The following is a 13,405-nucleotide window of genomic DNA, read 5'->3' as shown; positions in this document are numbered from 1 at the left end:
CAAAGAGTGTCTTCCTCTTTCATATACCAGATGGATAGAAATATTATTGTGATTATCTCTAAGTATTTGGTAAAATGTTCTTTAGGATTTCGTATATTTTCATATTAAACTGACACAATTATGTATCACAGTGCTTAAAATATGCTTTCCATTTCTCTCTGCAAGAGCAGACTATTTGACTATGTGTTACCTCCATGTTTTATTTGTAAAGCTTTCCTCTGTGACAGCAACTGAAACAGGTACTGTTTATATATAATGAAACTTTAATGTATATATTTAAAAATGATTTCAGAAAAACACAGTGAATTATATTTATATTTTAAATGCATTAATAAAATTACACATTTCATGAAGAATCCATGGAAATGATATGTTAAATCACAAAAAAAAATGAATTTATGAAATAACCTAGCTTATAATAAGGTGGCTTTAGGGTAGGCAGTGTAACCTATAAAGCCCACCTAGGAAGATCCCTTAATCTCATTGAACTCCACTCAGTGATATTATGATAACACATCTTTATCATTTCCCTGAGAACAACTGTGTTCCCATTACTCTCCCCACAGCGTCCTTTACCTGTTTGTTCCTGAGACTGTACATGAGAGGATTCAGGAAGGGAGGAACCATTGTATAGAAGGCAGAGAGAACCATGTCCTGGAGTGTGTCAGAGGTTGCTGAGGACCTCAGGTACACAGCTGTGCCAGAACTGAGGAATAGGGAAAACACGAGGATGTGAGGGGTGCAGGTGGAGAAGGCCTTCCCTGGGGCTCTGGTGGGAAATTTCAGCACAGTAGAAAATATGCGAAAATATGACATGATTATTATACCAAAGGATCCCCCACCAACTGCCACAGCAGAGACAAGAAGGAGGACCTGGTTACTGGTGGTGTCAGAGCAGGAGAGTCTCAACAGAGAGGGGACATCACAGAAGAACTGGTGGACCACGTTTGACTGGCAGAAGGACAGACGGAATGTGTTCCCAGTGTGCACACCTGCATACATCAGACCACTGAGCAGGGAAGCCAGGGTCATGCGGACACAAATCTGAGGGTTCATGATGAGGGGGTACTGGAGGGGCTGGCAAATGGCCACATAGCGGTCCCAGGCCATGATGGTGAGAAACAGATATTCAACACATGCACAGAAAATGACCAAGAAGATCTGTGTTGCACAGCCAGCCACTGAAATGGCCCTATTGCCAGTGAGAGAGTTGACACAGGCATTGGGGACAGTGACAGAAATGAAGCACATGTCCAAGATGGACAGGTTCCTGAGGAAGAAGTACATGGGTGTGTGCAGGTGCTTGTCAGCAGTGGTGACAGTGACAATGAGAAGGTTTCCTAACAAGGTGCCCAGGTAGGTCATTGGGAATACTGTGAAATAGAGAAAACTCAGATCCCAGCCATCAGGAGAGCTCAGGAGGAGAAACTCAGTTACCATGGTGGCATTGGCCATTTGCTGGAAATTCTGGTTGTCTGGGAAGATAAAGAGAGAAGAGAGAGGAAGGAAAAAAAAAGAACATGTTGAATACAATTGCTGGGGGCTGGGGTTGTTGCTCAGTCATAGAGCACTTGTCAAGCATGTGTTAAAAAACATCCATTGACAATAACAATTATTTGAAAAAAATGAAATTACATATTCTTGTTCAAAGTAATTTTTTTTTGCTTTTGGCAGTTGCTTTCCCTGGAGAGGAAGGTCACTGTTGGTTTTCTGATATGTTTACTCATTTTTGAGCAGAGTACCCCTCCTAGGGCAGGTGTGGAGGTCTGAAGCCCAGGGTCTGGGTGTGACCTGCAGGGATTGTCCTCAGCTCCCCATCAGACCTTCCTGACCTAATGAGACACCCATGTGGAGCATTTCCAGGGGTTTTCCCCTTTTCTCCTGCATGACCACCTGTCTGACAGTGCATTCTTTAATATTCTCAAATTTATTTACCTTTAATTTATTCCATGAATATAATTTCCACATTATTGTGCCATTGTATTCAAACTTAATAATGCAAATAATAATTACTTTCTACTTTTTTTAATATATAGGAAACTATTTATAATGGTGGAGAATATATCTCCATGAACACGAAAAAACTGGGCTCATTTGGAAAGTGTCTCAAGAATTCACTTTCCCACCCAGGCTCACAGGTCCAGTGTTGTGAAAACTGAGGTGACCTGACTGCACTTGGACTTGCCTGCAGTCCCCCACTCTCACTGATGCTCCCAAGGACAAGCATGATGCTGTCTTATGGCCACAGGACCTCAGCCAGACCAGTCCCAGCCCCCACTGAGGCTCTTTCCTCTCCAACTGAGCAGCATGAGGACTTTTCAACTTCTAGGCTCCAGCCCAGCTGGCATTGATTTAAACTTCTACTTTTACCTTATTCTATTCTTATTTCATGTTCAGTACCATGAAGTTGAAGCTTCTTTTGTCCAACACATAATTTGCCTTAGTCTTGGTGACACCTTCTATTCTATTGTTTTCTTATCCATGTCACAATCCCACAAACTGAAACTGGCTATAAACCCTAAAAGGAAGGTTTGGCTCATAGTTTGAACACTTTTGCAGCAGTTCACACCAGTTCACTCCTGAGTCACCTGCATCTTCATCTCCTCAGCCCTCTGCAAACCGGGGTCCTCCTCAGCACGTTGTCAGGTTAACCACACACACTCTTAGAAAAAAGTCCTTCCTTCTCATCCTGCCTGGGCTCCTCTGGAAGTCTGTGTGTCTTCCAGGGCAATAGGTGGGTGGCCAGACTCAGGTAGGTTGCTGTTAATTTGGTGGTGAGTGTGAAGTTCAAGGGGTCAGTCTACCTGCAATCTGTTCCTCCTGACACACACCTGACATTCAGCCTGAGGGACCCTCTTGTTCACTGCTGACTTTTTACTGTGATGTATGAATTTCCTTTTCCCTTTAGTAGGTACTGGGCTTTAAAGGAGACTCCACTGGAATCTTTCCTCTGAAAGCTTCATAATCTCTAATTTTTCTTCCAATTTTGTTGATTGTTAATAATCAACGTGGTACACCACTTTTCAGCCAATCAATATATATATTCATCACCCCAAGTCACTGGTACAAATTCCTTGATTTGGGATCTTGTATTATCCATCATTTTACCTTTCAGTAGCAGTGCAGGACTTCCTGTGCAATGGTTAATAACCTAGCACCTAGTGGCATTGTTCAGACCACTCACTTAGACTGGCTTTCTTTATGCCCCTGATTTACAGATGAAGAGCTCCCAAGCAGGCTGTGCCCCTTCTGCACTGCTGTTGAACACACAGTGCAGGGTGGTGTGAGGTCAAGCGCACTTGCAAATTGAGATGTCTTTAAAGCAGTACTCGCCCAACAAATATTACTAAGGAAAAAAAATATGGTGACAGTTATTTCAGACCTTGAGGATTTGAAAAGAAAAAAATATTGGTATTTTTAAAATAAATTGATTACCATTAGAGGACAAATATAATAACACAATATCTAAGGTGTAAATATATATGACAAATTGAGAATGTGATGGGTGATGTGATAATTCCATGTTAAAAACCTAGCAGCTTCTCCCACTTCTATACTGACTTCTGGGCACTTCATGGGTGATTGTTGACCAATCCCAGGCATTTGTGACAAATATTAGTTGGAAAATCAACTATCTGTTAGTATTTGGAAGGTGGAGAAGATCCACTTGAGACATTTTCTTTGTTTCATTTTTTTATACTAAACCATTTACTGTTTTTGTTTTTGCAACAGAATTTAGTAATTTCTCTAGTAAGTATTTTGCATTATATCAACTTATTTGATGTCCTTCTTTGCTTATGTGGTTTAACTACAACTTGAAAACTTCTCTAAATTTAACTTAATTTTCTCATGGGTGAGTCTCCTAGAAAACTTTGGACTATGGATGTGATATAGTAAATATATGAATCACCACCTAACTTTCATAGGTACTCAGAGTATTCTGAAGATCTCGAAAATATTATTACTTTATGAACCTAGATTTTGAGAAATAAGAAATAGGCTTTAATTTTTGTAGTTTGACCTCCATATTTTTAGAGTGTTCAGAACTACATTCTCTTTTAATGGGTGAAAAATTTTTATTGAAATTCCCTTGGAAAACACAAAAGTTGGGGAAATAAAAAAAAAGAAAAAAAAAAACAGGATCAGATATTTTGAGGGTTCGAAAAATAAGTACAAGGAAATGTTAGCAAATGTTTAATGCCAGAAGTATGTAGAGAGACTGCTCCAAGTGCTTCCCTCTGTAAGTGGGGACGGTTTATATTCTATATTCTATAGATATAGCAGTAGAAAATACAGCAAATACTACACTGTTTATGAGACTTCTCTTGCCTGTTATTCTTGCAAAATTGACCAAGCATTTCCTGGGAGAAATATGAATGAGATGGAAATTTGCTGAGCAGCATCAAAATGAGGCTCAGATGAGTTTGAACTCTAATTGCCAAGTACTCACTCCTGAGTGTCGCCCGTTTTCGAACTGGGAGCAGAACTCTGTCTCTCCTTGGCATCTCCCATCCACTGTGTCTGCAGCCAGATGGGTCAGTCCAGCTAGGTCTGTACCATGTGTGATTTGGGGAGCTCAGTCATCTCTGCTTTATGTGAACCTGGTGCCTGGCCAGTGGGAGCAGGGCCCCTGGGAGCTCAGAGCTCAGCCTGCAGAGACAGCAGGAGGCCTGAGCACATTAACAGGCAGCAGCACCTCCAGAACCCAAGAGAGAGGACCTGGCCATGTGCCAGGGTGGGCAGTGGATATCACAGTGGAACTCCTCTGCTGGGCATAGCCCTAAGTCATTACTGAAAATCAAGTAACACTGAGGAGAGACTGATGGTGCTCACTTTGCGTTTTAGTCTCTGCCCTCCTTCACCTCAGTGTGAGTGAGGGGTGTTTACAGGGATCAGTTAACATTAAGAGTGGTGGGCAACTCTCACTCACTCACCCACCTGTAAGTGGGAAACCTCTAACAGTATCTACAGGTCAGCAGCATCATTTCTTATCCTTGAGATGAAATCCACATGATATAAAGTTAACATTGGTAACAGTCCATGGTTATCAATTCAGTGTTATATACTATATTTCAAAATTGCACAACATCCAACTACATCTTGTTACAAAATATTTGTAGTTCTTCAAATGAACCATCTAATATATTACATACGCTATATCTGCTTATCATTAATTACAGTCACTGGAAACCACTGTGTATAATCTCCAGTTTTTAATTTATATGTCCCAGACTTTTTGTTTGACTAGAATAATTCAATACATGTTGCTTTTATGTCTTAACTCTGCTTGGTGTTTTCAAAATTATTCCACATTGTAGCGTTTACCACTATTTCATTTCTTTAAGTCAATGGATAAGAGTCCATTATATATATACACCAGCATTTAAAAAAATCTATGTCCACTGATAGATGTTTTTCCCTTCGCTATTTTAACACAATGTGGGATTTGATGGTGATCTTCTATAGGGGCTTCTTTGCATCCTGGGAGAAAGTACACATAAATGTGGTCTATAATCCATCTGATGTGTTGCTGGACTTTTTTGCTAGGTTTTATTGAGAATGTTAGTCTATATTCTGATCAAAGCAATTATTCTGTAATCTTCTTTTCTTGTACTTTGTGGTCACTCTCTTCTCCAGTGAGGAGGTCCACAGAACAGGGTAGAGGAGAATGTGGCTGTGGAGTGACTATTGAAGACCTCCAGAGACCAAGCAGGAAGCAGGTCTGATTTTATTTGCAGTTACCATGTATATATACTCAGGCAGTAGCCAAGCAGATTACATGCCACCACCAATACAATTTTTGGCCAACTGTCCTTGCAGTGACCAATCGAGGAACAGGCCTTGGAGTAAGAATAGGGACTGCAACACAGGGCCTCATGGCCAGGTCTGTGCCTATGGGTTAAGAGGTTTGCTGCTCACACGCCTAGCATGGGGGATGGTTTGCCACACAGATGCCCTTAACGTATACCATGTATGCAGAACTCCATGCATTTGACCCCACATTGTGCTGCCATTTTCCATATTGTCTTTAACTACTCATCCCCCACCTTGTACCTGTCCTAAAGGAAAAATAAGGAAGAAAATAAATCTGTGTTGATCCAGAAAAAGAGAGAACAAATACCTTGTATCTATAGCCATAGGAATGATGGCCACCTTGGTGTTTAAGCCACTAGGTCTGTGAGATTGAAAGACCCAATAAGCAGGCATGTTACTGCACAGTCCCAGGGGGCTCACAGGCTAGGAAAAGAGTACAATGTAAGTGGCTTCATCTGCAGTAGAGACAACATTACTCATTATGTCTATACACCTTATTTGACTTAGAGTCCCATGGACAATGAAAGGAAGGAAAATGTCCAGGAACAGGATTCAGTAATTGACTTGGTCACCATTGTACAGCTCGAGGGTGATCCTACATTCCTGAAAATTCAAAAGTTACAAAGGAATCTTTAACCTTCTGTACTCGTATTGGTACAGACCAAACTGAGGCCCAGAGCCCAGCACAGGGAAGGAACACTATTATGATGAGCCACAGAGGGAAGCCTAATGAAGGAGGGTCACAGAGTGACCCGTGAGCATCGTCCCCTTGTCTCACTCATGATCTTCAGCAGACCCTGGGCCAAGGCCACAGCCTCCACTCCTTTACGGACATTTTACCTGAGACGTGGTGAGCAGGACCTGGTGTTGGTCATCAGAACAATGTAGCTTCTAAACTAAGACAAATCTCAGGTGTACTGGTGATCGGTCTAGCTTTCACAGGTTAACTATCATTTCTAGTATAACCTTCCCTATGTCTAGGAAGAAAGTACAGAATATAAAAATCACTATTAAAGAATACCAAGTCAGATGCCTAGAAAGAAGTTTAATGGAGAAAGAATGATGTGGATGGACACCTTCTCTTCAATCCGACAGCAGTGTTCCACAGGTGAGGGATCCAAGATAAAAAGGACTCCTCTGTTTTTATATTTATGAGAAGGAATGATCAAGAAATCAGGAAAGAAAGTTAAGAATAATGAAGAAGAGGAATCTGCTTCTTGGAGCCCCAGAGGGGTCCAGGGGTCACAGTGCTGACTTCCCTGCAGGCCATGGAGGGAGAGGAGCACTATCACCTGCCATGGAATCCTGTCCATCTTGGCCTTGGACTGTCCCTGGACTATTGGAATTGTCTTTCCTCCCGTCCCTCAGGACCTCAGAGAGGCCAGCAGCATTGTTCAGGGCAGAGGCAGATGCAGACTCCTCCTGAACACAACATTCATCAAGCACTCTCCAGGGTGGGGCAAGTGAGGTGGGGGCCTGCCCCTCCTAGGCACAATGGCCTCTGTGGAGGTGGGAGGCCTGTGCTTAGGGCTGAAGCAAATCCAGTTGTCCTGTGGGCTGTTTCCTTAGAGGGATGCATTAAGTCTCTAATATACAGCAAGCACAGTGTGAAAACAGGGTTTTCTCAGCAGAGGCTGGAGCCATACTGATCCTGGCAGCCAACAGCAGCCCATTGCTCCATGCATCTCCCTGAGCATGCTCAGAGTCATGTCCACCATGCACCGCAGGCATGGTCAGTGGTTTGTGTGTCAAGTTTCTGAGTCCTTGAGAGACCTCCTGGCTGCTCTCCCAAGAGTCTCTATTTGAATTTATACATTTGTACACTCTCACATGCAGAGGGACACAGAAAAAAAAAAAACACCTTTTACTCAGAATGGTCTTTATTATTTATATTTGTGCCTGGGATAAAATGTATTACTGCCAAAATGTGGACGTTGTTTCATAGCTCAGCAGGTAGTCTCATATATGGAGTAAGTCTTAAATATGTTACTGCTTTCTCTTTTTCTACAGTTCAACCTAATGTCATTTTGTGAAGGATGAATAGAAATAATAGTGTAAATCACAAAATTATTATATTAAAACTTTCATGGGTCTTAATTAAGTGATACCAGGGTAGGGAGTGTAACTTGTAAAGTCCAGATTTGAAGACCTTCATCTAATCATAAATCTTAACAGTAAAGTTAGGCAAATTCTGACAGGCAGCTTTATAATTTCCCTGAGAACTACTCTCATTGCATTACTGTCCCCACAGCATCCTTTATCTGCTTGTTCCTGAGACTGTTCCACTTGAAAATGGGGGAAAGGCTGGCAAGGTTGGCACATGCCTGTAATTTCAGTGTGAGGCTGACGCAGGAGGATCACAATTTCATGGCAAATCTGTGGAACCCAGCATGGACCTGAGCAACTTAGCAAGACCCTGTCTCAAGAATACCAGTGGCAGTATGTCCATAGCACCTAGGGGAGCTGTTCTTGTGCCCCAGGACCTCTGGCAGGATCCAAAGCCAAAGAGTGATAGACATCTTCTAAATGTGCCAAATCTCAATGAAATCTAAACCAAGATTCAGTAAGAATTTCATTCAGTTTGGCATGGTTTACTACAAAGAACTCTAATGTGAGCTCACAAACTGTGGCCTGTCGGTGTATCCTGTGGCAAGCAATGTGGTTTAGAATTTTGAATAATACTTTTGTTTGAATTTCTCTTTCTATTCATTTATATTTTCAAATTTATTAATTATATTTCATCTTATATTTGGACTTCCAAATTAATTATTTCTCTTTTAATATTTTGAATTTTGTCTTATTTTACTCAAGATTTTAAGTAGTCTTTTTCAAATTATTAAACATCTGCAGCAGTTTCTACATTTAAGTTATTCTTGACATAATTTTATTTTTTCTGTTTTATTTGAAACCCCAAGTTTGCTGACTTACAATGTTAGCTTCAATTTTTGTTTCATATTTCTCCTTAGATACCTCATACATAATATTTGAGTTCTATTTCACAATAGCATCACCTAATATTACATTTTTCTTTAAAGAAAATTATTTTTATCATCAATTCTGATTATAATTTTCTATAATGTGAGGCTTTTTCCCTGGGGGCTTAAGAACTTAGATCTTTTTGTCCACCCAGGGATGCCAATTGCTGGGTTTTGTTCATGACTAAAACACTCATGGGTCACTCCAGGGGAACTGGGCTAACTGGACTGTTCAAAATAACCACACAAGAGACACAGATACCTTTTTCATTGGGGTTGTGTGACAGCTCCTCTGACTTTAAGGGTCCTCAGAAGGAGAGAGAGAGAGAGAGAGAGAGAGAGAGAGAGAGAGAGAGAGAGAGAGAGAGAGAATGCTCTGACCACTTTTATTGAGAAGAAACTATTCAAATGAGGCAAGGGGTCAGGTTTCAGAGGGCTGAGTCTAGAGCTTCATGATGTCCACTGTCAGCAGGTTGACTGACACCTGGTAGGCCACACCCAAGGGCACAGTAAGATAAGGGGACACACAAAGGCATTTCCATGGAACACTCTATCCTAAACAGGGCAAGGGGTTATATTACAAAGGAACAGGTTAGCATAGCTCCACCCAATGGGGCTGTAGCAAGACAATGTCCCTGGAACCCAAGAAGGGAGGGGCTGTCTGGTATGGTTGCTGTCAAAAGCCTCAATCACTCAGCCAAAAAGTGACTCAGTCACATGCAAGGTTGGTCTCCCACAATCATGCTGTTGTTGACTTTCTTCTCACATTTCCTTCAACTTTTTTACATTTGATTATGATGTTTCCTACACTGAAGTATCTTACACTTAAAAGAAGAATGTTTTTATTCTGAGCCATCAAGGTCTATGTTCAGAATATTTTTTGAGATGAGTTTGTGCCTCCCACACCTGCTATGTGATGGATGATTCCCAGGATAATTGATAGACTCCACCAAAAACTGTTAGAAATAATAAACAAATTCAAGAAGTAATAGGATACAAAATAAATACACAAAACAAGTATCATCTCTACAGAGTAATAGCAAAATTGCTACAAAACAAATCAAGAAGTCAATATATTTTAATGGCTTCAAAAGATATCTAAAAATAAATTTAACTGTCTGCTTATGTTGTCTGGGATGAACCTCTTTGTCTTCATCTTCTACTTTGTCATTAAGCATCCCAACCCTCATATTAAAATGTGTTTCTGTCTGATGTAACTTTTCTTTGAATTGTCCAATATCTCTGTTTTTAGTTTTGGAATAATACTTGAAATTGAGGTCAGACAGGCAACAGAGCTGTCTGGCCTTTTTTGGCTTTCTCCTGTCTCTGTTCTGTCTTCACAGCTATTGCAGGGTGGGTTGCAGCAGGCACTCAGTGAACCTGATGTCATGAGTAATAAAGCATGCCCTCTTGCAACCTTTAGAAGATATAATCACTAAACCAATTGATCAGTGTTCATGGCAATGGATTTAAGCAGTCAAATGATAACAGTTAAAGAAGTAGGGAATTTATTCACTGAAGACAAGGGAAACATTTAATTCATTTTATTTTGTTTTTGTTCTTTCAACTTTGCCACATGTTGGGACTGGCCACTAATTACTGTGAGGAACAATGCCCTAGAGACAGTTTCTTGTAATCACTTTCTTTCTTTATGGAAAAAAAAAGTTGTTGCCCTTTTTCCTCCCAGATGCTATTGTCTGTGCCCTCCTTGTATTTAAATACAGAGATACTCAGGGCTGAGACAAGTCCCAAGACAGGTAGGTCTGCAGGTGATGCCGGGCCTGGACCCTGCTTTGCCCAGCTCTGTTGCTGACCTGCTTCCTCACTGGTAAGCTGCTGATTTTGTGAGATAGAAAGTAGATATGAAAATAGAATAAATAAAACTAGAAAAGGCTCAGAAGGCATAACAGGTCTCAGACTTCAAGGGGATTGAAGCTATGTGCAACTGTGGAGCAGAATATATTAAAAACACACAAATTATCAACCTCAAGAATATCATGTTTGTGTTGTAGACTTTTCATGCTACAGCACACACACACACACACACACACACACTCACACACACCTGTTTTCACTACTGTTGCAGAAATCTCTTACCATATTTTTATTTCCCACACCACTTAAGTGAACTTAAAACACCTCATATTGAGAGGTGTGAAGTGAGGTGGAGGATTATTTAGTGAAGCATCACTGTCAAGCAAGCCTAGTGATTAACCATCACACATTTCTTCACTTTACATGTGCTTGTAAGAATCACAGTCAGTCGTAGTAAAACTATAGCTAGTTAGAATTGAAATGCACACGTTTCTTTATGTAAGATAACTTGATGTAACAGCTGAGGTGTTTTTGAGCCCAAATCTGACAATTCCAGAGGGAGGCAGGAGCAGGGCAGATTCTCCCTCAGCAGATGAGGTAGTTTGGGGCCTCAACCTGGACAATGGAGGCTTTTGGAAAATACCAGTGCAAAATGGCCATTGTTTCAGTGAGAAGAAAGAGGGGTCTCAGTGAAGTACTCTGAACACTTAATAAGTTAGGAATTGCATTTACATTTCATTTTCAACATTTCAAAATCCAATTGATGTAAACTTTAGGTGCAAAAAATGATATTAGTAAACAAGGACACAAATATCTTGGTAAAAATTTACCTAAAGTATAAAAAAAGGCAATGAATGAAATAGCAATAAAAATGAAGAAAGAAAAAAATCACATAGAAGAAGAAAGGATGGTAAACAATATTAAATGCTTTTAATTGGGCATTTGTGTTGTTCATATAATAACCCAAGGCTAAGCATGAAGGCTAAAATATCAAATAAGCTAAAGCATATTTAAATATATGTATAAGCTCAAAGGTTAATTCCTATTATCAGGGAATGAGTACTATTAACTTATGTACTCTTTAGAAAAATAAACTACATAAACTTAAATAGAATCATAAATATTTTCTTTTAGTGAGGAAGAATTCCCACTAAATTCCCAGATTTGTAATGAAAATGTAAATCACATGCCCACTAGGGCCTTACCATCTTAGTTCTGAATTACAGAGAAGAGATACAGAGGTTATTTATTGGTGGTGTGATGAGTTAGGTAAAAATCAGCCCTGCATGTGGGGCAGGGGGAGGGCATCCCCCATCCCTCTGTCATTATAGAGTTTGGAAAGAGATGGGTTGCTCTCATGAAAAATGCACTCCTGGCAAGAATGGAGGAATTATTTACACAGACATTTTTCTCAGTGTTTAGATAAGAAAAACATGAATAGAAAATACTTCCAAAATAGGATTAAAATCATTACACAAAGTCTGGCACTAAGGTCAAGTAGTATGAAGCTCTGAATCACACTCAAGGATTGACACTTATGAAGATGTTTAAAGACGTGAGGCTGCATGCACAACTGTAATGCTCCTGGACTTGGGATTCTAATCCATATCTGGCATCCTTTATGAAAAACAGTGCCGTGTATTTACACATCACATCTAATAAAATGTATTATGAAAATAAGAAATCAAACCTCTATAGTAAATATTTTATTGAAGTTACAGTGGGATTACAGTTGATTTTATTGCTTCTTTTAATGTATCTTTATTTGTAGTCTTCACAAAATTCATTTATAAAGAAAGCATATAATCTTTTACGAATATAATTCAATACAATTTTTTAAAAAGTAAACACATAATATCACTGACCTCAACTTACTTTTTCCTTTTGTATGAAGAACCATAACCTGTTGGAGTCGTTTCAAAAGTCAAATCCCAGCACATAACCTGCAAGCTCTAGTCCAGTGCCAGAGTCCAGTGCCAGAGTCAGCATAAGTAAGTGGTCACTTGAGACTCGGGGGATGGGGCACCTGGAGGAGGGGGAACTCCTAACACAACACAGTGCAGGTCAGTCCTGGGACATGGTGGGCGCCCCAGGAGAGGGGCGAGTTCAGCTGCGGGCCTGGGGCCTCTGCTCCTGCCCCCTTGCCCTCCCTGCTGGGCTCTCAGGCTGTGCCCTGCTCAGTGCTTGGCTTCCAGTCCTTATGGCAGCAGCCATCTCTGCTTCTAGCCCCCTTCACCGCCTTCTGCAGTTATGACAGCCAGCCTTGTTTGCTTTTGTAGAACGCATTGTTTCAAAAAATGGGATGCTTATGATTTATTTGTTCATCAATGTACTTACTTTCTCCATGGACTTCTGAGCTGCACCAAAGCAAGAATTTCATCTCTTGTTCGCAGTATGTCCACCCATCAGAGCAAAGCACCTGGCTCATGAGAATCAATTACTGAAGAACAGTGATAGGTTTCTAGAATGTTCCATAAGATTTTACACTATTTGGCCACATTCAAAGGCTAATTTCCAAATGAACAACTCCAATTCCCTTTCACCTAGCACAAGTTTTATGTCTCTGCCTCTCACGTTCCTGATTTCTTTGGAAGATTTCTACATTTCTGGGAAGACAAAAAAAAAATCAGTATTCTAGTGCTAAGTTCTGTGTCCCAGTTAGTTTATTTAACCAGTGCTTCTGCCAAACCTTTTCCACCTTGCCAAGTAGAAAATGTTTAAATAATACCAATTTCATAAACGTCTCACTTGGTGCCCCCCTTCTTTCTATCCCTCTCTCCCCATTCATATTTCTCTCTCTC

The 13,405-nt window shown here is 40.5% G+C and overlaps 1 protein-coding gene across 1 annotated transcript; it reads right to left on the bottom strand.

Annotated features, from left to right (window-relative positions):
- Positions 1-522: 522 nt before the first annotated feature.
- LOC308649476 (olfactory receptor 14C36-like) lies at positions 523-1,455 on the bottom strand (the record flags this gene model as incomplete). The annotated part of the gene is made up of 1 exon (XM_081295015.1): positions 523-1,455. The coding sequence occupies one exon, from the start codon at positions 1,453-1,455 to the stop codon at positions 523-525; it is 933 nt and encodes a 310-aa protein (XP_081151141.1).
- Positions 1,456-13,405: the final 11,950 nt, after the last annotated feature.

Source organism: Spermophilus citellus (genome assembly GCF_964194105.1).
Source record: "Spermophilus citellus genome assembly, chromosome: 1".
In the NCBI taxonomy this organism is placed as follows: domain Eukaryota; kingdom Metazoa; phylum Chordata; class Mammalia; order Rodentia; family Sciuridae; genus Spermophilus; species Spermophilus citellus.
This window is presented reverse-complemented; position numbering and strand designations above follow the sequence as displayed.